The sequence below is a fragment of the Lepidochelys kempii genome, chromosome 9, assembly GCF_965140265.1.
Source record: "Lepidochelys kempii isolate rLepKem1 chromosome 9, rLepKem1.hap2, whole genome shotgun sequence".
NCBI lineage: Eukaryota > Metazoa > Chordata > Testudines > Cheloniidae > Lepidochelys > Lepidochelys kempii.
In genome coordinates this window covers 9,621,809-9,647,498 of record NC_133264.1, presented here as the reverse complement: position 1 = coordinate 9,647,498, position 25,690 = coordinate 9,621,809, and the positions used below count along the sequence as shown (strand labels likewise).

The window sequence follows — 25,690 nt, the reverse complement described above, 5'->3', positions numbered from 1 at the left end:
TGTTTTCACCATCTAGGAGAGTCAGTTTTCTGGTGTAGGATATATTTATTCTTCTGCCACTGCTGGATGCAAACGGTGAGAATTTATCTAGAAGGCCAAGTACACAAACAGTTGATGCTGCATTTACTGTATTACAAATAAAGCATATAACAACGCTTAGCACTTACATAGTGTTTTATATCTTCAAATCACTTTATTAACATTTATTATTAATTATGATGATGATGTTGTTATTGTTATTAAATATTTATGTTGCACCAAAAGGCCTGAAGCAGGCTGGGGCTCCATTGTCAGTTACTGTACAAATATATAGTAAATGACAGTCCCTGGTCCAATTAGCTTACAATCTGTAAGATAAGACATAATAAATGGATGAGGGACAGAAGGAGACTTGAGGGTAGGAGGTGGTGATTTAACAAAAAATGGTGGCATAGCACACACTAGGTGCATGTGCACTTCTTAGTCAATCATCAAACAGCAATCACAATTTGCTACCTGTCTAGCCATTATCAGCCATTTTAATCCTCTAATGTATAACTGTAAATATTCTTCTCTTCTTAGAGAGATGAAAACAGACTTCAGAAATCACTTAAGTCAATGGAAGTCCTTCCATTGATTTCGGTGGGTGTTAGATAAGCTGTAAGTGACTTTAAAAATTCTCATGGTCACAATGGAAGAGCGAGGAATACAGTGCAGGAGTTCTTAGCTTCTAGTGCCATGCTCAATCCACTAAACCATTTTGCCTCTCCATATCCTGTCTGGGATCCAGTTAGTGTTTTAATCTGAAAATCCTAGGGTTGGGTGAAGAAACACTATTGCTGGACATTGAAAAGACTCTGAGCTAGCCCTCCTCAATGGAGAGAAATCTGCAGAAATTTTGAAGATGACAGGAACAAAGTGGAAACAACACACAAATGCAAATGGAGAGTTGTGTGTTTCTATCTGAAATACATTAGAACGTTCCCTTTTTACCTAGTGAAGAACACATGCATCACAATGGTGTTATATTTAACCTCTGTCACCTAAAGAAAGCTATCTCCTGCCCTTTCAGTGGATGGTAGTAACCAGATGTCAGGAGATTAAACAATGAAACAGTGCGGCAAAAAGCGAGTGCAAAATTAATGAAATGGACAAATGCTCCGATTTCTGTCTCATCCCCTCAAAGAAAAAATAAACTAAAGGAAAGGGAAAAAATGATCTTACCACCAGACTGAACTCTAAAAGCATCGGTTATCATTTTCTCTCTCAGTATGAGTCCCAGAGCAGCCTGACACAAAATTTCATTTGGGGTGGCCTGTTTGGCTGGAAACAGTTCATCATGGTATTGAGAAATGAAATTGGTGTGCACGTTTCCAGCCTCAAACTGTGGGTGTCCTGACAAGCTTAGTAAGAAATCAATATTGGTGCTTAGTCCTACGATCTGTCAAGAAAAAGAAAGACAAGGTGGGTGAGATAGTATCTTTTGTTGGACCAACTTCTGTTGGTGAAAGAGACAAGCTTTCGAGCTCCATGAAGCTTTTCTTCAGGTCTGTAGAGCTTGAAAGCCTGTCTCTTTCTCCAACAGAAGTTGGTCCATTTAAAGATATTACCTCACTCACCTTGTGTGTCTCATATCCTCGGACCAACAGAGCTACAACAACACTGTGCAAAAAAACAAAATAAAACAAAGCCCCCCCCCCCATTCCCAAATGAAAATGAAGAGCTGCTAGCGGACCTACAGCTGTCTGCTCCACTGATACCGAAAATGTCTTCTTAAAAAGTTTCAGAGTAACAGCCGTGTTAGTCTGTATTCGCAAAAAGAAAAGGAGTACTTGTGGCACCTTAGAGACTAACCAATTTATTTGAGCATAAGCTTTCATGAGCTACAGCTCCGATGAAGTGAGCTGTAGCTCACGAAAGCTTATGCTCAAATAAATTGGTTAGTCTCTAAGGTGCCACAAGTCCTCCTTTTCTTAAAAAGTGACATCAGTGCAGTACAGCCCTGACAAGAGAAAGAGTAAACATTCCAACTGGTATATATCCCATTCTTTAAGAAACTATCACCTTGGAAGAACAAAGGTAGGATTTTCACTTTTGGCCTAATTCTTCCTTCACTGAAGTCAACAGGAGTTTAACCTCTCATGTTAATGGGAGCAGACCGAGGTCAGGGCTGAATGCTTTTGGAAACCCTACCTCAAGTGTTTAACAAGACATAGTCGACTTGAAATGCAGTCAATTAAAGAGTTAAAAATCTTTCAGGTGCTACACCTGCACCCGACTCCCACCATTTTAAAAATAATTATTAGATTCTCTCTCTTCTGTTGCTGTGCAAAAGACCCACACAAACAACAGAAGAAACTGATTAGTCAGGGGAAATTACTGAAGCTGATTTGTTACAATGTGCTGTCAAATGTATAGATTAGATGAACTTAGAAAACAAAACAAAAAACCAAACAAACTTAGAAAAATGTATTTCTCTGATCTCTGTCAGTTATAATAATCTTCTGCGTTACTTCTAACAATAGCAGACAAAACATTTTCAGATGCATGATTTTTAAGTTGATTGTGTCCCTTATCATTTTTATATCAGTCAATGTAAATAAACTACGCACTGCAACTGGCTTCACTTCAAGGCAAACCTTTTGCATTAGAAATGTTATCTGCATTCTTCACTCTGGTTTGTTTTGCTATATTAAATAAGCAATAGTAAAATTTTAAATACTGAACAATCCTTTATAATTTAAGGAGTTACTACTAGACAAGAGCCTGAACTAGATGACAATAGCCAAACTTTTTGAATTTTGAAAATGTGCAGACTGGAGTTTAAAACACTACAGTTTGGGCTCACTTCTTCAATGGACCCAACCTGGAACATCATAAGAGCGGCCATACTGGGTCAGACCAAAGGTCCATCTAGCCCAGTATCTTGTCTTCCAACAATGGCCAATGCCAGAAGCCCCAGAGGGAATGAACAGAACAGGTAATCATCAAGTGATCCATCCCCTGTCGCTCATTCCCAGCTTCTGGCAAACAGAGGCTAAGAACACCATCCCTGCCCATCCTGGCTAATAGCCATTGATGGATCTATCCTCCATGAATTTATCTAGTTCTTCTTTGAACCCTGTTATAGTCTTGGCCTTGACAACATCCTCTGGCAAGGAGCTCCACAGGTTGACTGTGCGTTGTGTTCCTTTTGTTTATTTTAAACCTGCTGCCTATTAATTTCATTTGGTGACTCCTAATTCTTGTGTTATGAGGAGGAGGAAATAACACTTCCTTATTTGCTTTCTCCACACTAGTCATGATTTTATAGACCTCAATCATATCCCCCCTTAGTTGTCTCTTTTCCAAGCTGAAAAGTCCCAGTCTTATTAATCTCTCCTTATACCAGCCATTCCACACCCCTAATCATTTTTGTTGCCCTTTTCTGAACCTTTTCTGATTCCAATATATCTTTCTTGAGATGGGGCGACCACATCTGCATGCAGTATTCAAGATGTGGGTGTACTATGAATTTATATAGAGGCAATATGATATTTCTGTCTTATTATCTATGCCTTTCTTAATGATGCCCAACATTCTGTTCACTTTTTTGACTGCCACTGGACATTGAATGGATGTTTTCAGAGAATTATCCACAATGACTCCAAGATCTCTTTCTTGAGTGGTAACAGCTAATTTAGATCCCATCATTTTATATGTATAGCTGGGATTAGATTTTCCAATATGCATCACTTTGCATTTATCAACATTGAATTTCATCTGCCATTTTGTTGCCCAGTCACCCAGTTTTGAGAGATCCTTCTGTAGCTTTTCACAGTCTGCCTGGGACTTAACTATCTTGAGTAGTTTTGTATCATCTGCAAATTTTGCCACCTCACTGTTTACCCCTTTTCCCAGATCATTTATGAACATGTTAAATACGACTGGTCCCATTACAGACCCCTGGCGGACACCATTATTTACCTCTCTCCATTCTGAAAACTAACCATTTATTCCTACCATTTGTTTCCTATCTTTTAACCAGTTACCAATCCACGAGAGGACCTTCCCCCTTATCCCATGACTGTTTATTTTGCTTAAGAGCTTTTGGTGAGGGACCTTGCAAAAGGCTTTCTGAAAATTTAAGTATACTCTATGCACTGAATCCCCCTTGTCCACATGCTTGTTGACCCCCCCCAGAGAATTCTAGTATATTGTTCAGACATGCTTTCCCTTTACAAAAACCATGTTGACTCTTCCCCGACAAATTATGTTTATCTCTGTGTCTGACAATTTTGTTCTTTATTATAGTTTCAACCAGTTGGCCTGGTACTGAAATCAAGCTTACCAGCCTGTAATTGCCAGGGTCACCTTTGTAGCCCTTTTTAAAAATTGGCATCACATTAGTTATCCTCCAATCATTTGGTACAGAAGCTGATTTAAATGATAGGTTACAAACTACAGTTAGTAGTCCTGCAGTTTTACATTTCAGTTCCTTCCGAACTCTTGGGTGAATACCATCTGGTCCTGGTGACTTCTTATTGTTTAATTTATCAATTTGTTCCAAAACCTCCTCTAATGACACCTCAGTCTGGGACAGTTCCTCAGATTTGTCATCTAAAAAGAATGGCTCAGGTTTGGGAATCTCCCTCTTATCCTCAGCCATGAAGAACGATGCAAAGAGGTCATTTAGTTTCTCTGCAATGGCATTATTGTCCTTGAGTGGACCTTTAGCATCTTGATTGTCCAGTGGCCCCACTGGTTGTTTAGCAGGCTTCCTGCTTCTGATGTACTTAAAATTTTTTTTGCTATTACTTTTTGAGTCTTTGGCTAGCTGGTCTTCAAAATTCTTTTTTGACCTTCCTAAGTATATTTTTACACGTCATTTGCCAGAGTTTATGTTTCATTCTATTTTCCTCACTAGGATTTAACTTCTACTTTTTAAAGGGTGCCTTTTTGTCTCTCACTGCTTTTATTACTTTGTTGTTTAGTCATGGTGGCTCTTTTTTGGTTCTCCTACTATGTTTTTTAATTTGGGGTGTACATTTAAGCTGAGCATCTATTATGGTGTCTCTAAAAAGTTTCCATGCAGCTTCCAGGGATTTTACTTTTGATGCTGTACCTTTTCTGTTTAACTAACCTCCTCATTTTTGTGTAGTTCCCCTCTCTGAAATTAAATGCTAGAGTGTTGGGCCTCTGTGGTGTTTTCCCCACCACAGGGATGTTAAATTTAATTATATTATGGTCACTATTACCAAGCAGTCCAGCTATATTCACCTCTTGTACCTGATCCTGTGCTTCACTTAGGACTAAATCAAAAATTGCCTCTCTTCTTGTGGGTTCCAGGACTAGCTGTTCCAAGAAGCAGTCATTTAAGGTGTCGAGAAACTGTATCAACTGTATCTCCGTCCTGAGGTGACATGTACCCAGTCAATATGGGGATAGTTGAAATCCCCCATTATTGTTTGGTTCATTTAAGATTTTTACTTCATTTGATTCTATGCTTTATTTCACATATAGTGCCACACCCCCACCAGCATGACCTGTTCTGTCCTTCCAATATATTTTGTGCCCTGGTATTACTGTATCCCATTGATTATCCTCATTCCACCAAGATTCGATCAGAACAAAGACACCACCAAATCTAAGGAAAGTTCAGATCCAAAACAGAACTTCACAGCTCAGGCCTGTCTTTGCTTACTACACTGATATAAATGGTGTAGCAAATTAGGAAAAATATAGCTATCAGTGTACAAAGTAATTAAGTAAAGAAATACATTGAAACAGAATTGGCTATAGCTATGTTAAACCCTTTCAAAAACAGCCATTTTTGCTTCTGTAATAGCATTTTGCTACTATAGTAATAGGAGCAGTGTAAACAGCTTATGTAGAGACTTGGAATCATACTGGGGTTCCTTATATTATTAATTGTATTTCTGTCACAGCCAGGATCCCATTGTGCTAGGCACTGAACAAACACAGAACAAAAGGATACTTACATTGTACTGATGAAGGCTGTACCGCAACTTTCTCAGTGCTGCTTGGCGATCCTCAGCCCAAACAACTAACTTCGCAATCATTGGATCATAATGCACAGAAACCTCATCACCTAAAGTATAAATATATAGGAAATAATTTCTAAGGACACTGACACACACCTTCACATAGATATGTCTGATGCTATGCTTTATATGGTGATACTATCACTATAGTAGCAACATCCACTGACAGACCCAGTGGCCAGTGCTCTGCAATGGCCATGTAGGAGACAAGTTTGATTTATGGACCAGTCTCTCAATTCCAAGGGCAGCCTGAGTTTGAAATGTTACAGAGGTGTCACTATTCAACATCAACCTTCTTTGCTGAATTAAGGTATAGTATTGACAAACTTTGAAAGAAATCCAATCTGCCTATCCCGTAAGGGTAATAACTGGAGTGGGAAGATGACGATGAGATATTTAGGGATCCAATTGAGATATGGTGGAATCCTCAGGGAGAGGAATTCTGTACTGTTTTATAATTATGACAATACCCTCTGGTCTCAAGCTAAGCACAAGGTTAAAAAAACGCAGCCAGAGGGAACTTGCTTGAGAGCACATTTGTAATAAGCTGTTCTTTTAAACAGACATTTTCAATTAATACTGTCTTCAAATTTTACCTTGTCTGACCCCGGTTTCTATCCTGGTAAAACTGTCAGGTGGTGGTGTAGACAAGTGGAGTAAAGGTCCAGCCCCTGGCATGAAGTTATTATTAGGATCTTCAGCATATATCCTGGCTTCAAATGCATGGCCACTGAGTTCAATTTCTTCCTGCATTAGGGGAATTTTCTCTCCTGCTGCAACCTGTAAGTAGTACAGCAATTTTCCATTCACCTGGGAGCAACCCGAACAGGTTGGATCAGACCATTAGCACATGGATGCAGATATCTTGTGTGTACAGACACACAAACTTTTGATTGTAGCGAATAACAGATGGAAACTAAATAAGATATAAAGTTATACATATACAATCTGCACAAAGGCAAGGTACTGTTCACAACCATACAATAAGAACAACTGTCAACTTCATCGTAAGACAATAGGTCACGGAGCTACAAAAAACACCAAGTTAAGTGGTTTGGCTGTCCTGGCTCTTGAATAAACATGGCTGAGAAAGGATTGCAATACATTGATCATTTTTGCCTTGTTTCAGGCCTACGTTTTTTCCATGGCCAATATACCTTACACTTTGATGTATCAGTTGTCCAACCAAGGAATACAATGGCTGCAATATCAAGTAAGAAGAGACTTTTACATTGCAACCAACTTAAAAAACATTCATACACAAAACAATGTCGTTCACTAGCCATTTTCTGTATTTCCTATTTCAAATGTGTGTATTTGGATAACAATTTATTCCTGCAACTCAGCTGCTTGTTGATCCAGAGAGAACTTCATAATCCTATGTTTGTGATATCAGTCTACTGTCCAGGAATGAGAGCAATGCCACAAATTCTATATTGTTATCTGACAGCAGGATCAAAGAGAAGGAGAAGATGGACTGGGGAAGAAGGGAGGACCCTTCTTCTGAACACAAATAACCTCACAACTGATGAGAAACAAGTGATGGGTGAATAGATTTATGTTTAATTCTGATAAATGTTCAAGTTATTCCTTCCTCTCTCCCCAGGAAGAAAGTCACAATTTAAAGGATTTTGAAAGACAATTATTTCCAAAGTTCTATAACTGTAAGATGATCTTACAACATTCCACAAAACTGAAGCACAACGAAAAATGCTTTTTCTTCCTCTTACTGCAATGGTTCAGTTAAAAAAAAGCTGAGCCTATAAAGCACTGAACAATAAAAGCCTGTTCATCTGGAAAACAAGATTTTATTAGGGAGAAGAAAATCCTTCTAAGTGGCTGGAAAAATTTGCTAGTTGCCACCATTGCTAGAATCTAGTCAATCGTTCCCTTCGTTCATATACTCTACTCTGTACACAAGAAACCTTAAGAAAAGGTTTCACAGGAGGCGTTTCTAATTACACATGATTTTTAAACTAATCGGTCAACAGGGACCATGTTATTCCCTCAAAAGAAATCAGGATAGAAAGCTAGAAAAGTAAGGGAAAATACACTAGTTTCAGGGTAAATCAAGGAAACATTTTAAGGGTAAAATGCCATGGAGAAATCTGTAGCAGGGTCATGGTAACCAGCCAGCAAGGACAACCACAATCAGACCCCTCTCCCCACACTGGTCTCAAAAGCACACACAATTTCCACCCACAAGGGGGAAGTAAAAGCCTGACGATGCAAGTTGTAGGTATTTACTCCCCCTAAGAGGAGAACAGAGATTTGCGCCCTACTCTGCCTCCCACTATTGAACTCTGTGGAGAGGACTTTTTACTGTGAGGAGGACTGTGTGGGGATTCTATTGAAAGCCTTTCCACAATGCTCCTTTATTAAATGGGGAGGGAGGGAGGGAAGGTGCTGTGGAGCAACAGGAATCATTCCCAACCATGGAAGTGAGAGATCAGAATCCTGCACACAATAATGGCGAGCATTACCGCACTAGACCACTAGATAGACACCATCCATCCCTGCTACCCTTACAATTAAAATTAGTTATCCCTTACCCTAAGCTGCCACTCCACCAAGTCAGTCCCTGTGATCATCTCAGTAACTGGGTGCTCCACTTGCAGCCTGGTGTTCATCTCCATAAAGTAGAAATTATGTTGAGAGTCCATAATAAATTCCACGGTTCCTGAAATATTTAATAAGCAGACATTTCACTGAGACAGGAAGGCTTTCTACTGGGTGGCCATCTAAAGACATTTATCAGAGTAACAGCCGTGTTAGTCTGTATTCGCAAAAAGAAAAGGAGTACTTGTGGCACCTTAGAGACTAACCAATTTATTTGAGCATGAGCTTTCGTGAGCTACAGCTCACTTCATCGGATGCATACCGTGGAAACTGCAGCAGACATTATATACACACAGAGATCATGAAACAATACCTCCTCCCACCCCACTGTCCTGCTGGTAATAGCTTATCTAAAGCGATCATCAAGTTGGGCCATTTCCAGCACAAATCCAGGTTTTCTCACCCTCCGCCCCCCCTCCCAACTCACTCTCCTGCAAAGTGACAACTCTCTTCACAATGTGTATGATAATGTGTATGAAATGGCCCACCTTGATTATCATACACATTGTGAAGAGAGTTGTCACTTTGGATGGGCTATTACCAGCAGGAGAGTGAGTTGGGGGGGGGGGGGGCGCGGAGGGTGAGAAAACCTGGATAGAATATCTTAAAAAGAATCAGAGGTGTTAATATTTTTCTAAACTGATTTTCATCTAGTAAATATACTAGAAAATACAGCTGTTTTCCATGGGATTATTTTTAGAGAAGGCCCAGAAGTTTGAACACTGACATTTTGTTGTTTGCAAGGTGAATGATAAAACACTTTGCCCATGTAATCTGATGTGCATTCATAATATTCACCTTCAAATATTAAACTATTTGGCTCACTTATTCACTTTCAGACTTAGCTTTTCCTCTTCTGTAGTCCTATACCACTCTGGACAGGGGGCTCATACTAAGTTTTGCTATCTTGGAACTTATTTACTATGTGACAACTACATGAAAGTTAAAAAAAAATGCTACAAGTGTGTATCATGCTCCAGAACAAGAAAATGTCATTTGACTTGAGGCTCAAGGCTCTATTAACTTAAGAGGCAGGCACGAGGAGGAAGTTAAACCTGACGTACCTGCTCCCACGTAGTTCACAGCTTTAGCTGCTTTGACAGCAGCTTCTCCAAGTTTCCTTCTCACTTCAGGCTCAATTTCTGGCTGTGAATGTAATGATAAAAAGAGATTACACATTACTGAGAGCCTCACAGATATCATGCCTACTGTATGCGCATACTATGCCATCTTTAAAAAACTGCAGTAAAATCCTGAACCATATTATATTTAAAATCTTTGCTTCCTGACCCAAGGAGCAATCAGCTTATGTCCTAAAACTTGAAGGTAGAAAATCTTTGATAAATTGACAGAAATAAATATAACATGCAAAATGTTGGACAATTATAGGTTAAGTGGGAGTTTTTCCCTTCTTCTGAAGCATCAAGTACCGGCCACTTCCCAAAGTAGGATACCAAGCTAGATGGCACAATGGTTTAATTCACTAGAGTAAAATCCTACGTTCTAACCTTTGGTTTTGTCTCTGGAGCTCAAAAACCAAATAAAATAAAATGCAAAAAGGTTCTGAGATTTATTTATTTAAGTAGCAGAATGGACACTGATGTAGAAAGCAGACAGATGTGTACAAAAAATTCAAAATCATATTACTTTATCAACTCCATTTAGGAACCCTCCACTTACCCCAGGAGCTTCTTCAATGATTTTCTGGTGTCTTCTCTGCACACTGCAATCTCTTTCAAACAAATAGACTGCATTGCCATGCTGGTCACCAAACACCTGGACTTCAACATGCCTGTTTCACAGTAACAAATGTTTCAATGCATTTTACTAAAGATCGCTAAGGTCTCAATTTTGCAATCCGTTTAACTGAGGCAGACACTTTGCACAGCACGCCATTGACTTCAGTAGGGTTCCATACAGCTATAAGGGCCTGCCCTCTTGGATCCAGTTGCAGATCAGCATGATTCTGTTAACTGATTCAGTGAAACATATTATACCTCCTAAAGCCACAAGTTCAAATGAGATTTTGAACTTTATGATCATTGTATTGAAACTTCATGAGTTTGAGAAAAAAATATTTAGAGTCCACTACTTCTGTATTAGTTTTTGGTCAGTCTAATCTCCTGGTACCTTCAGCTGAAAGTATTTATATGTACCTACCTACTACATGTTCAACAAGGTGTATGCCAAGAATACTACTGCTTTGCAATCTATAACACCTTGTATCTGTATATGTCAAAAGAGCTTTATGAAAGTTAATGAGCTCAGTTTACAGCATAAATGGAAATGAAGTATTATCATCCCCATTGTACAGACTGAGGCGAGAGATTAAGTGACTTGTCTGAGTACATAAAGGACATCTGAGGTAGATTATGGTTCTCTTTCTGACTCCTATTTCTGTGCCTTAAGCACTACTACACATTGTTTCCTTTAGACCTAAAAGAATGGTAACGTCAGAAGGCTGATGTACCAACTAGGCATGTCATTGCCATAACATATACAGTATATGATATCTAGGTCTCTCTCCACAACACCACCATTAGGATGCTGCAAATATGCCACCAAGACAGCCAGATTTGTTATAAATTATCATTCAAAGTCACTGTCATCCACTTCACACTTTGTAAAATTAATAATTCTGCCCTATTTTTATGCAAGTGCAGAAAGTGTGCAATACTGTATAAGACACAAATTATCCCATTTTGCATAAAAACGTTGTACTGTTTTTTAAAAATATTTTTAGTATTAAAAATATAATCCACTTCTCTCACCTTGGATTGTCTACAAATTTTTCTATCAGCACGGCATCATCATTGAAAGACTTCTTTGCTTCTCTCCTGGCTGATTCTAGTTGGTCCAGGAACTCCTTTTCTGACTGAGCAATTCTCATACCCTAAGATACAACATAAGGTTGTCTAAATATCTACTAAAGAACAAGTAAATCACAGTTAAAAAAAATCTCCACCAGTGGGAAATCTGGCGAATGATTAAAAACAAAATTAAAATATGTGTTTACCAATAAACGAATTCTATTCCTTCTTATGAATCAACAGAATTATTTACTAACTTCCAAACAGTTAATCTTTGCAAATCCCTCAGAAAATAAAAGTGTCACTAAAGCTATAACTGAAAGATAATGTTGTTGCCCTGGTGTAAAGTACAGAACTCAATTTGACTTTTGGATCTCATGCTGAGATTTCATAGCTGACAGAGAGAAAACACTATTTTTCTTAACAAAATATGTATATTTGTTATGGAAATCATTGAGAGAAACCTGGAGCTCCACCATGAAACTTTTATGCAGGTTCTTTTCGCGTTTCATCAGGGAGGTCATCAGGTAATAAATAATAGCTACACACTGAAGGTATCCAGGTAGTTCTAAGAATCTATGCAACATTCACAAACTTAAAACCACCATTAAAAAAAATAATTACAACAGAGGCTGTCATTAAACAATGACTGACTCTCATACAACTTCACCTGTACAACCCAATCGGCCAAATGTTTTGCTAGTGTATATTGCTGGAGCTCCATTTAAGTCAATGGAGCTCTACCAGTTTATACAAGCAATTTGGCCCAATTGACTGAATAAAAGGAAAGCGCAATGAAAGAATTCACAATGCTGCGCTGGACATTATTTTATTAACTTCAAATTAAAATAACTTGCTTCCAGTTACCTTACTGATAAGATTCCTTTTATCGAATTCAGTTACACAAAACAGAAGGTAGGCTGTAGTAGTGGTGGTACGTGTATTAGTAGCATAACTTCAGTCAGGTAACACGAGTTTGCATGAGTTTTCCTTACCTTTCCTCCACCTCCACGAACTGCTTTAATCATTACTGGATACCCAATTCTCCGGGCATGTTCCTTTAGACATTCATCAGACTGATCTTCACCATGATAACCTTCAATGACAGGAACCCCAGCAGCAGACATTATAGCCTTGGAGGTGCTTCAAAAAAATATTTTTTTTATATTTAAAATGGCAATGATAATAGCTGTTTCTTACAAGAGGCCTCTGATCTGTAAACACTGCACGCATGCTTAACTTTATGCACGTGACTACTTCCATTTACCGCAGTGGGACTACTCAGATGAATAAAGTTATGCTGGTGCATAAATGTCTTTCGGATAGGGACCCTAATTTGGTGTAGTTCAGCATGCACATAATTTTTTTTTATTCTTAGGAGCATAAGAGGAACAGGAATAGAAAATATTCACATAACACTAATTAAATCACACAGTACATTAATACACATTGTAAAATGAACCTCTATGCAGGTACCAAATTAATTCAGATAATGTGTTTTATACTTGATTAATAATGTTGATTTATTTGTCAAAGGGTTAGTGATTAAGCAGCCCTTAATTTCCATCATTCTATTTATATCTCATGCTCTGGCAAATTTTCCTTTGGCCCAAGAATGTGGCATAGGCTTCTCTTCCCATCAACACCATTCAAGAACAGCTACAAGTCACTGCAGAATCACAAGATGCTTCCTTCCACCACCATTGAGAGACTATGAGTAGAGCTCCCACAGTGCTTCCAACCCTTTTTGACCCAAAGTGTAAAGATCTGGGTATTGAACCTAGGTCCTTCTGTAGGAATATGCAAAGCACTAATCCTAGAGGATCCTAGACCAGCCTATGCATGTAATTATTAAAATCTTACTAACTGAAGAATCTTGATTGTTCCTATATTTATATTCATCCCAGAACTATGAAAAGTTTGAAGCATGGTACAATAGGTTATATAGAAAAATCAACAAAAACGTAAGGAGCAAAACAGCTAAGTAAAAAATCTTCATTAATAATGAAGACAAATTCACTAAACTGTAAGTTACACATTGAAATGAGTAAAAAATCAGAAACAGATACCTCTTAATACCCATATCTCTGATAGCAGATGAAGGAGGGCCTATGAAGATGATTCCCTCTTGTTTGCACAGCTCGGCAAACTCTGTGTTTTCTGAGAGGAAACCATACCCTGGATGAATAGCCTAAAACAGAAAGAAGGTTACCCGCCTACTTTACACCATGTAACCCATATCACCCTAAAACTACAGGTTTATATAGAAGGCTTTGTGGGGGGAGGGAGGGAAACATGGGATGGAACATACGATGGATAAAAAACATCAGTAACCAGGAATACAATTAAGAAAAACTAAAGGGTGGGTAGGTAGGTCGGTCGAGCAATTAAGTAATGGGTGATCAGTAATAATAACAAGACTAGCAATTAATGGTTCATTTGAAGGAAACTTTTTATGTTGCTTCGTTCCTCTGTGGCTTTGTGCATGCTGTCTATTTAGCACTTGATCCTGCAAACAGTTACATCCATGAGTATAGTTAGGCCAGGCAGAATTTGATTTTTTTAAAATTATTTTAATGGATAATATCAATGTTTATTTTTAAGCATGTTTTTCTGTTTTATCAATTTAAATGTTCACAGTTGCAAGAAATTATAGAGGGGTGTCATGCAATAGGGTGAGTCATACCACTTTTTAATGATCGTAGACGTTGATTTCAAAAAGTTGAAATTTATAACCATTAAAACAAATTGTCAACATGACATCAAAATAAATAAATATCAGTAAATAACAGTAAATATCCTTAAATCAAATTCTAATAGGTTCTCAAGCAGCATTTTTCTTACTTTGCCTATCTATAAATTTCAATTATTATTGACGGAAAAAAAAATTTTTTTGTCAGTTTTTATGTGTTTGGTGAAATTGATGTTTACTGACATTTACCAATAAAAATCTGATCCCTCCAAGCCTAAGTATAGTTAGTCATATGCAGAGTCCCCCTGATGTCAGTGGAACTCTACTCAGAAGTAAATATATCTGCAGGAATAATTAAATTGTGGGACCAAACCTTTAGACTATAATTTCAGCAATCTGGAACAGGGAGTGGTTTTATTACTTGGGCCCAATCCTGCAAATATTTCCATAGGAGAGTAATATTACTTATGTAAGTAGCCCCATTGAGTAAAGCAAACTAGGTATGTTTTGAGCTTCAAGTCCTATGTAAAGGGCCTACAACACTTTATGCTGCTTGGATAACATTTTCAAAAGTGCCTGATTGACCAAGGAGCCTAAGTCTCATTTTCAAAAACGACTTCAAGTCTTATTGATGTCACTTTTGAAAGTAAAACATCAGTATTTTTGAAGGTGTTACCTTATATAAATAAAATAATATCTCATGCATATAAGTTTTGATCAAAGCAGACAACCTTTAATTTAAAATGTCATTATTTTAACTATAAAAAGAAAGCATCTTAAACCTACATTGTGAGGTGAAAGATACAATAAACTGAGAACAGACACAAAGAGGATAATACTACGGCATGTGTTGTTTAGAACAAAACAACCTGCACCTTACATAAGAACGGCCATACTGGGTCAGAAAAAAGGTCCAACTAGCCCAGTATCCTGTCTGCCGACAGTGGCCAAGGCCAGGTGCTTCAGAGGGAATGAACAGAACAAGTAATCATCAGGTGATCCACCTCCTGTCACCCATTCCCAGCTTCTGGCAAACAGAGGCTAAGGACACCTTATATGAATAAACATTTAGGGCACTTTCCTCAGCAATTTTATCTTTACTTTTTAATTCAAACCCAAAGGTTAAATTAGAAATTGAATTTTCCCATGTACTCAGAGGAACCCTTTAACTGTTCTTAAAAGAAGAAATACAGTTTTTCATAGGGAAGCCACAGTATAAGGCAGGCCTAATCAAAGTGCATAATTTAGGAGGGCAGCATAGTTATATTTACCTGTGCTGTTGATATTTTGGCCACTCGTATTATTTTTTCCATAGCTAAGTAGCTCTGCTGAGAGGCAGCTGGACCAATGAAATATGCTTCATCTGCCTATTGTAAAAGAAATATACATTACTATATATATATATCTATATACATATTACTATATATATCATTACAACTGAAAAGCAAATTTAAACCTTAATTCGGGGGCCCATTTTATCATTTATAAAAATGCTAACAAACAACTTAAACTGTTTGCTCTTCAGAAAGGAACTCAACTGGATGAACTTAATTTTGTCATTTTTTATACAAGTTGAGACAACTGGCCACTAACCTGGACCTTTCTTGATTTTAGAAAGCAAAATTCTCTGCTGTTTTTGTGATGTATTCAGAGGCCTGGAATAAAACTCAACATATTTTTCTTTGTGATTCACGCAGAATTTGAATCTAGGTCTTCAGAAGTGAAAATCTACTGCGCTAGTCCACTGACACCTCTTTTGGTATTGATATCATTTAAGAAAACTCTTCCCCATACAATTTCATTTTCATTTAATAATTAAAGGCCTGATCCTGCAAACTTATGCATGCAAGTAACTTTATTCATCTAAGCAGCCTCATTTAAGTCAATGGAACTACTCATATGAATAAAATTAATTGTGTGCATAAGCGTTTGCAGGATTGGGCCTTACATTTTTAACTAGTATACTTCACCATTGCGACATGCATGGAATTCTTGTCTGCATCACTGTAAACTGCTACAGACTTCACACCCATCTTTCTGGCCGTCCGCATCACCCTGCATGCAATTTCTCCTCGGTTTGCAATGAGGACCTTCTCTATGTTTCTTCTTTCTATTTAATGTAGCAAAGTCAGGTTTTACACATATATGACCAATCTATACCTTTCCATGTTACATGATATGAAAATACTGTCACAGTTTAAATTATATTACAAACTTCTATTACAATCTTTAGTATATTATTTAAATACTTCATTGTTATTTTTTTTAAAAAATGACTGGCTATTACATGGATTTTGTACCCTTTGTATCTAAAGGAGTCTCTGAGGAAAGAAAATTACAAACATAAATATGACTAAAGGCGAATGAAATTCCTTAAAATCTTCATAACATTTCCAGGTGCTTCTCATTAGATCTAATATATGGAGTATTTCTTGGGAAATTTACTCAATTGAGCACTTATAAAATAAACTCTGACTTTCTAATTTTGCCTATAACTGATGTTCTTGAGTTAATTTCAATGCTATTAATGTTATTAACATATTTACAGCATATATGGATAAAGAAAATAGCGTAATACCTGTTGTTGAAGCAAATTTCAGGCATCTTTGTCCCCAAATCAATTTTCTGCACAAAATAGTAAACAAATAGAATTATAATAAAGAAAAAACATTAAAGTAGGGTATAACTGCGCTATTTCTATTCTTGGGTGCAGCAAGGTTACTACTAATACAGTTTTGAATTTTTTGATCACTTAGTATTTATATAGTACTGTCAGCATATATGAAGTTGTATGCCAAACATAAAACAAGTCCCTCCTCAAATGAAGTTACATGCACAATAGATCACAATCCAATCAAAACAAAAACAGAGTGCTAAGAGGCATTAAGACTGGAATACTTTGAGGAATAGATTTTTTAAAAAGCTTTTAAAGGACAGTGTGGTCAAAAGTGGTTAATAAACAGGAGGTGTTTCAAGGTACACAGCACCATGTTCAAGAATGTATGAAGTCCACAGAAAAACGGTTAGGTGGAAAGTGGTGGTGGATTCAAGAGAGATGTTGCCAAGAGTGAAGAAAGAAATACAAGCAGGATAGAGTTATGAGAACTTTGGATCAAATTCAGAAGTAGTTAGCACGGCAAATTAGAGATATTTAGGTAGAGAATGTTATATGAGCAGAGAGACATTTTAAGTAGTACACTTAAGTGTTTTAATTAGCACATAAATTAAAATTTAGATTGGATCACTGGCAACAAAGTGAAAGAGACACACTTGGAACAGATTACTAGATCCTGGTGGTTCAACTTGGGCAGTGAGTTTAAGACATAACTTTGGTTAATAATCCATGCATTTGCTAAACCACACCAGCTAAGGGAAATGAACAAAATTTTGGCAATCCCCTCTGCATGTAATCAGAAACAGTGCAGAAAAGATATTCAGCCTCCAATCACAGACTCATAGAATCATAGACTTTAAGGTCAGACGGGACCATTATGATCATCTAGTCTGACCTCCTGCACAACGCAGGCCACAGAATCTCACCCACCCACTCCTGTAACAAACCCCTAATCTACGTCCCTAATCTACTGAAGTCCTCAACTCATGGTTTAAAGACTTCAAGGTGCAGAGAATCCTCCAGCAAGCGACCCGTGCCCCATGCTACAGAGGAAGGCGAAAAACCCCAAGGGCCTCTGCCAATCTGCCCTGAAGGAAAATTCCTTCCCAACCCCAAATATGGCGATCAGCTAACCCCTGAGTAAGACTCACCAGCCAGACATTCAGAAAAGAATTTTCTGTAGTAACTCAGATTCCACCCCATCTAACATCCCATCACAGGCCAATGGGCATATTTACCGCTAATAGTCAAAGATCAGTTAATTGCCAAAATTAGGCTATCCCATCATATCATACCTCCTCCATAAATTTATCAAGCTTTGTCTTGAAGCCAGATATGTCTTTTGCCCCCTCTGCTCCGCTTGGAAGGCTGTTCCAGAACTTAACTCCTCTGATGGTTAGAAACCTTCATCTAATTTCAAGTTTAAAGTTCCTGATGGCCAGTTTATATCCATTTGATCTCGTGTCCACATTGGTACTGAGCTTAAATAATTCCTCTCCCTCCCTGGTATTTATCCCTCTGATATATTTATAGAGAGGAATCATATCTCCCCTCAGCCTTCTTTTGGTTAGGCTAAACAAGCCAAGCTCTTTGAGTCTCCTTTCTTAAGACAGGTTTTCCATTCCTCGGATCATCCTAGTAGCCCTTCTCTGTACCTGTTCCAGTTTGAATTCATCCTTCTTAAACATGGAAGACCAGAACTGCATGCAATATTCCAGATGAGGTCTTACCAGTGCTTTGTATAACGGTACTAACATCTCCTTATCTCTACTGGAAATACCTCGCCTGATGCATCCCAAGACCGCATTAGCTTTTTTCATGGCCATATCACATTGGCGGCTGTGATCAACCAATATTCTGAGGTCCTTCTCCTCCTCTGTTACTTCCAAGAAATGCGTCCCCAGCTTATAACAAAAATTCTTGTTATTAATCCCTAAATGCATGACCTTGCACTTTTCACTGTTAAATTTCATCCTATTACTATTATTATTACTCCAGTTTACAAGGTTATCCAGATCTTCCTGTATGATAGTCCTTCTCTGAATTGGCAATACATCCCAGCTTTGTGTCATCTGCAAACTTTATTAGCACATTCCCACTTTTTGTGCCAAGGTCAGTCATAAAAAGATTAAATAAGATTGGTCCCAAAACCGATCCCTGAGGAACTCCACTGGTAACCTCCCTCCAGCCTGACAGTTCACCTTTCAATGTGACCCGTTGTAGTCTACCCTTTAAGCAGTTCCTTATCCACCTTTCAATTTTCATGTTGATCCCCATCTTTTCCAATTTACCTAATAATTCCCCATGTGGAACCATATCAAATGCCTTACTGAAACGGAGGTAAATTAGATCCACTGCATGCATTTCCTTTGTCTAAAAAATCTGTTACCTTCTCAAAGAAAGAAAAGGAGTACTTGTGGCACCTTAGAGACTAACAAATTTATCTGAGCATAAGCTTTTGTGAGCTACAGCTCACTTCATCGGATGCATGCAGTGGAAAATACAGTAGGGAGATTTTATATACACAGAGAACATGAAACAATTGGTGTTACCATACACACTGTAATGAGAGTGCTCAGGTAAGGTGAGCTATTACCAGCAGGAGGGCGGGGGGGAAACCAAAAAACCCCACCTTTTGTAGTGATAATCAAGGTGGGCCATTTCCAGCAGTTGACAAGTATGTGTGAGGAACAGTGCGGGGGGAATAAACATGGGGAAATAGTTTTACTTTGTGTAATGACACATCCACTCCCAGTCTTTATTCAAGCCTAATTTAATGGTGTCCAGTTTGCAAATTAATTCCAAATCAGCAATCTCTTGTTGGAGTCTGTTTTTGAAGTTTTTTTGTTGTAGTATTGTGACTTTTAGGTCTGTAATCGAGTGACCAGAGAGATTGAAGTGTTCTCCGACTGGTTTTTGAATGTTATAATTCTTGACGTCTGATTTGTGTCCATTTATTCTTTTACATAGAGACTGTCCAGCTTGGCCAATGTACATGGCAGAGGGACATTGCTGGCACATGATGGCATATATCACATTGGTAGATGTGCAGGTGAACAAGCCTCTGATAGCGTGGCTAATGTGATCAGGCCCTATGATGGTGTCCCCTGAATAGATATGTGGACACAGTTGGCAACGGGCTTTGTTGCAAGGACAGGTTCCTGGGTTAGAGTTTTTGTTGTGCGGTGTGTGGTTGCTGGTGAGTATTTGCTTCAGGTTGGGGGGCTGTCTGTAAGACAGGACTGGCCTGTCTCCCAAGATCTGTGAGAGTGATGGGTTGTCCTTCAGGATAGGTTGTAGATCCTTGATGATGCGCTGGAGAGGTTTTAGTTGGGGGGCTGACGGTCACGGCTAGTGGTCTTCTGTTATTTTCTTTGTTGGGCCCGTCCTGTAGCAGGTAACTTCTGGGTACTCTTCTGGCTCTGTCAATCCGTTTCTTCACTTCAGCAGATGGGTACTGTAGTTGTAAGAACGCTTGATAGAGCTCTCGTAGGTGTTTGTCTCTGTCTGAGGGGTTGGAGCAAATGCGTTTGTATCGTAGAGCTTGGCTGTAGACAATGGATCGTGTGGTGTGGTCTGGATGAAAGCTGGAGGCATGTAGGTAAGTATAGCGGTCAGTAGGTTTCCGGTATAGGGCAGTGTTTATGTGACCATTGCTTATTAGCAACCTGGTCCAGGCTGAGGTTGATGGTGGGATGGAAATTGTTGAAATCACGGTGGAATTCCTTAAGGGCTTCTTTTCCATGGGTCCAGATGATGAAGATGTCATCAATGTAGTTCAAGTAGAGTAGGGGCATTAGGCGATGAGAGCTGAGGAAGCGTTGTTCTAAGTCAGCCATAAAAATGTTGGCATACTGTGGGGCCATGCGGGTAACCATAGCAGTGCCGCTGATTTGAAGGTATACATTGTCCCCAAATGTGAAACAGTTATGGGTGAGGACAAAGTCATAAAGTTCACCCACCAGGTTTGCCGTGACATTATTGGGGATAGTGTTCCTGATGGCTTGTAGTCCATCTTTGTGTGGAATGTTGGTGTAAAGGGCTTCTACATCCACAGTGGCTAGAATGGTGTTTTCAGGAAGCTCACCGATGGATTGTAGTTTCCTCAGGAAGTCAGTGGTGTCTCGAAGATAGCTAGGAGTGCTGGTAGCGTAGGGCCTGAGGAGGGAGTCTACATAGCCAGACAATCCTGCTGTCAGGGTGCCAGTGCTTGAGATGATGTGGTGTCCAGGATTTCCAGACTTATGGGTCTTGGGTAGCAGATAGAATACCCCTGCTCAGGGTTCTAGGGGTGTGTCTGTGTAGATTTGCTATTGTGCTTTTTCAGGGAGTTTCTTGAGCAGATGGTGTAGTTTCTTTTGGTAACGCTCAGTGGGATCAGAGGGTAATGGCTTGTAGAATGTGGTGTTGGAGAGCTGCCTAGCAGCCTCTTGTTCATATTCCGACCTATTCATGACGACGAGGGCACCTCCTTTGTCAGCCTTTTTGATTATGATGTCAGAGTTGTTTCTGAGGCTGTGGATGGCACTGTGTTCTGCATGGCTGAGGTTATGGGGCAAGTGATGCTGCTTGTCCACAATTTCACCCCGTGCATGTCGGCGGAAGCACCCTATGTAGAGGTCCAGTCTATTGTTTCGACATTCAGGAGGAGTCCACCCAGAATCCTTCTTTCTGTAGTGTTGGGAGGAAGGTCTCTGTGGGTTAGTATGCTGTTCAGAGGTGTGTTGGAAATATTCCGTGAGTCGGAGACATCGAAAATAGGATTCTAGGTCACCACAGAACTGTATCATCGGGGGTGGAGGGGCAGAAGGAAAGGCCCTGAGATAGGACAGATTTTTCTGCTGGGCTAAGAGTATAGCCGGATAGATTAACAATATTGCTGGGTGGGTTAAGGGAACCACTGTTGTGGCCCCTTGTGACATGTAGTAGTTTAGATAGTTTAGTGTCTGTTATCTTTTGTAGAGAAGCAAAGTGTGTGTTGTAAATGGCTTATCTAGTTTTTGTAAAGTCCAGCCACGAGGAAGTTTGTGTCGAAAGTTGTTTTTTTATGAGAGTATCCAGTTTTGAGAGCTCATTCTTAATCTTTCCCTGTTTGCTGTAGAGGATGTTGATCAGGTGGTTCCGCAGTTTCTTTGAGTGTGTGGCACAATCTGTCAGCATAGTCTGTGTGGTATGTAGATTGTAACCCATTGTTTCATGTTCTCTGTGTATATAAAATCTCCCTACTGTATTTTCCACTGCATGCATCCGATGAAGTGAGCTGTAGCTTACAAAAGCTTATGCTCAGATAAAATTGTTAGTCTCTAAGGTGCCACAGTACGCCCTTTCTTTTTGCGGATACAGACTAACACGGCTGCTACTCTGAAACTTCTCAAAGCAGATCAGGTTGGTTTGGCGTGATCTACCTTTTGTCCCAATTACCACTGATCTCAATATCCTTGACTACTTTCTCCTTCAAAATTTTTTCCAAGACCTTGCATACTACAGATGTCAAACTAACAGGCCTGTAGTTATCCGGATCACTTTTTTTTCCCTTTCTTAAAAATAGTAACTATGTTAGCAATTCTCCAGTCATATGGTACAACCCCTGAGTTACAGATTCATTAAAAATTCTTGCTAATGGCGCTTGTAATTTCGTGTGCCAGTTCCTTTAATATTCTTGGATTAAGAGTATCTCGGCCCCTCAATTTAGTCCCATTAAGCTGTTTGAGTTTGGCTTCTATCTTGGATGTGGTAATATCTACCACCATATCCTCATTCCCATTTGTCATCCTACCATTATCCCTAAGATCCTCATTAAAGACTGAAGCAAAGCATTTGTTTAGATATTGGGCCATGCCTAGATTATCCTTAACCTCCACTCCATCCTCAGTGTTTAGCAGTCCCACTTCTTCTTTCTTTGTTGACTACAGAACCTTTTACTATTGGTTTTAATTCCCTTTGCAAGGTCCAACTCTACTTGGCTTTTGGCCTTTCTCACTTTATCCCTACATGTTCTGACCTCAATAAGGTATCTTTCCTTGCTAATCCCTCCCATCTTCCACTCCTTGTAGGCTTTCTGCTTTTTCTTTATCACCTCTCTGAGATGCTTGCTCATCCAGCTTGGTCTACAACTCCTGCCTATGAATTTTTTCCCATTTCTTGGTATGCAGGCTTCTGATAGTTTTTTCAACTTTGACTTGACGTAATTCCAGGCCTCCTCCGCCTTTAGATCCACAAGTTCTTCAGTCCAATCCACTTAACTAATTTCCTTGATTTTTAAAGTTAGCCCTTTTGAAATCAAAAACCCTAGTCACAGACCTATTTTTATTCTTCCATTTAGTTTTAACTGAATTAGCTCATGATCACTCGAACCAAGGTTGTCCCCTACAACCATTTCTTCTATCCGGTCCTCACTACTCGCCAAAACCAAATCTAAAATGGCATCCCCTCTTGTTGGTTCAATGGTTGAGTCTGGATGAGATGGATAGAAACCATTGCTTAGAATATGTCTACACAGCAACTAGACACCCGTGGCTGGCCTGTGCCCAGACTCAGGCTCACAGAACTCAGGCTGTGGGCTATTTCATTGCTGTGTAGATGTCTGGGTTCAGGCCTGGGCTCTAGGACCTGGTGAGATGGGAGAGACCCAGAGCTCAGGCTCCAGCCTGAGCCTGGAAGTCTGTAAAGCAATGCAACAGTCCCGTAGCCCAAGCCCTAGTTGGCTGGCACAAGCCAGTCGCAGGTTTTTATTTGCTGTGTAGACATACCCTTAAGGTACCACTATGAGATACGTCTTAGTAATAACCCAAAAGAGATACAAAAGTAATCACTGGGGGTGGGTTCTAAAACTAAGCTTGATGTTTTATGTTTTCTTTTATGTGACCTGTTAAACCGTACCTAGAGGATGAACTGTACTGAGTTTTTAACACAGGGTTTGGAAAAAATATCCTTGGTGAGGGGATTATTTGTCTTCACCGAAGAGAGCAAATGTTAATGTTTTATTGAAATGTATCATCTGTGGGCCTAATGGGCACATTACATACATTCAAAAAATAAAATACTTCTCTATATGAAACCCCCAATTTAATCAGTGTTCCATTTTATCAGCTGAAGAAAGTGAGAACGGAAAGACGCTAACAAGAACTCACTACACCACCGCCAACGTATGTGCTAGAACAACATGGGCACATGAACTGCCTTCAATTTTCTTCATGCACCTCCCTTTCCACAGTCAAACACACTTTTTAATGCAAAAGTCTGTTTTATTACCCTGTTATGTCCCGTGTCCTGTCTACACGACAGCTGGAAGGCCTACATTCCAGTTCCAGGAGACATCTTCAGGCTAGCTTGGGTCAAACTAGGGCACTAAAAATAGAAGTTTTAGAGTAGCAGCCCTGTTAGTCTGTATTGGCAAAAAGAAAAGGAGTCCTTGTGGCACCTTAGAGACTAACACATTTATCTGAGCATAAGCTTTCGTGAGCTACAGCTCACTTGAAGTGTAGCCCTGCTGAAGCCAGCAGCAGGAGCTAGCCAGCCCGCCAATGGAGTCTGATGCCATCCAAGACCCTAGGTACGTACTCAGGGTGGCTGGTCCCTGCTGACCCTGCAGCTACGCTTCCATTTTCAGCCCACGAGTTTGATCAGAGCTGGCCTGGGTAGGTCTCCTTCAGGTGGAACTTACACCCGCGACTACTTGCCTCTGCAGCCCCGAGCACCACCGGGCCCTGGCTCTTTAATGGGTTTCTTGGGCGCGACCACATAACGCAGCCGCACAGACCTTCTCACTGACCGGGTCTGCGCCGCTGCCGGGGTCACGCCCGGGGGGCCCGACCCCACATCGACACGGCGGTCGGGGGGGCGCTGTAGGGCCAGGCCCTGGCCGCAGCCGCCGCCCGCCACCTGTCCGGAGCGCTCGGCAAGCACCCAGCGGCGGGGAGGCCTCCCCCGAGGGGACGCGGACAGCTCCGGCCCGTTCAGCTCTGGCCCGGCGGGCTGGGGGCGGGCCGCCCACCTGCCTTGTGGGTCCCGAGCCACGGTTGGGGGAGAGGGAGGGCAAAGGGCAGCCCCCGGGCACCACGCTGCTCCGAGGGGCTCCGGGCCGGGGCCGGGGCCGAGACCCAGGGGCCATCCCCCGCGCCCCGCACTCACTGGTGCTGCAGCGCCCACAGGCACCGGCGGCCCCGCTCGGTCACCAGCACCGTGGCCGCCATGTCTGCGCGGGGACGGGAGCCGAGCGGGGTCAGACGAGAGCAGTTGGCACGCGGGGGCGGGCCCGTGTCTGTCAGTGCCGGGGGCGGGGCGCACAGGGCCGCTGGCCAGTGGCTGAGCGTGGGGAGGGGGCGGGGCCTTAGAGTAGCTGGGGCCAGGCCTGGGCAGGGAGAGCAGAGGGGGCCCCCTGGTTTCCAAGTCGCATGGAGCCTGAGGTGGCTCAGTTTGATGCGTCCCAGAGCCATGCATTGCTCCCCAGGGGCCCAGCCCCCCCAGCTCCAGGCACCCCCCAGGCTGGCAGTTGGAGTCGGAACGAGGGACTGAACTCCAGGGCTGGCCTTGATGGGTGGAAACCCAGCCAGCCCCAGTACCTGAGAGCCCAGAGAGCGGCTGACCCATGCTAAGGGCTGGGTTCCCCAAAGAGATCAGTGCTCCATTAGGAACCAAACTACGTGGGTGGTGGGAGCTGAGCCATTTGGAAAATCTGGCTGTGGGTGCTGAGCCCTGGAAACCTGCCCCTGCTCAGTCACCTTTTTCTGCAGAAAAGGACCTGGGGATAACAGGGGACAAGAAGCTGGATATGAGTCAGCAGTGTGCCCTTGTTGCCACGAAGGCTAATGGCATATTGGGCTGCATTAGTAGGAGCACTGCCAGCAGATCGAAGGAAGTGATTTCCCCCTCTGTTCGGCACTGGTGAGGCCACATCTGGAGTATTGCGTCCAGTTTTGGGTCCCCCCACTAC

General features: G+C 40.7%; 1 protein-coding gene across 7 annotated transcripts in view; it reads right to left on the bottom strand.

Moving 5' to 3' along the window:
- MCCC1 (methylcrotonyl-CoA carboxylase subunit 1) overlaps positions 1 to 24,995 on the bottom strand; it is a 34,915-nt gene extending 9,920 nt beyond the window's left edge. The window contains exons 1-15 of one of the 7 annotated variants that reach the window (XM_073359271.1): positions 24,889 to 24,972; positions 18,539 to 18,662; positions 16,723 to 16,769; positions 16,115 to 16,254; positions 15,416 to 15,511; positions 13,522 to 13,643; positions 12,448 to 12,595; positions 11,414 to 11,535; positions 10,323 to 10,434; positions 9,707 to 9,788; positions 8,576 to 8,703; positions 6,620 to 6,803; positions 5,961 to 6,070; positions 1,204 to 1,420; positions 1 to 87 (exon numbers count right to left, since the gene is read on the bottom strand). In XM_073359271.1, the coding sequence (XP_073215372.1) occupies positions 1 to 87; positions 1,204 to 1,420; positions 5,961 to 6,070; positions 6,620 to 6,803; positions 8,576 to 8,703; positions 9,707 to 9,788; positions 10,323 to 10,434; positions 11,414 to 11,535; positions 12,448 to 12,595; positions 13,522 to 13,643; positions 15,416 to 15,511; positions 16,115 to 16,254; positions 16,723 to 16,769; positions 18,539 to 18,552 (1,609 nt within the window). In that variant the 5' untranslated portion in view covers positions 18,553 to 18,662; positions 24,889 to 24,972. Of the gene's footprint in view, positions 88 to 1,203; positions 1,421 to 5,960; positions 6,071 to 6,619; positions 6,804 to 8,575; positions 8,704 to 9,706; positions 9,789 to 10,322; positions 10,435 to 11,413; positions 11,536 to 12,447; positions 12,596 to 13,521; positions 13,644 to 15,415; positions 15,512 to 16,114; positions 16,255 to 16,722; positions 16,770 to 18,053; positions 18,148 to 18,538; positions 19,203 to 24,009; positions 24,106 to 24,318; positions 24,338 to 24,529; positions 24,659 to 24,888 lie in introns of those variants that run through there. The other 6 variants (XM_073359272.1, XM_073359269.1, XM_073359273.1 and 3 more) reach the window with 6 other exon arrangements.
- Between the last annotated feature and the right edge of the window lie 695 nt (positions 24,996 to 25,690).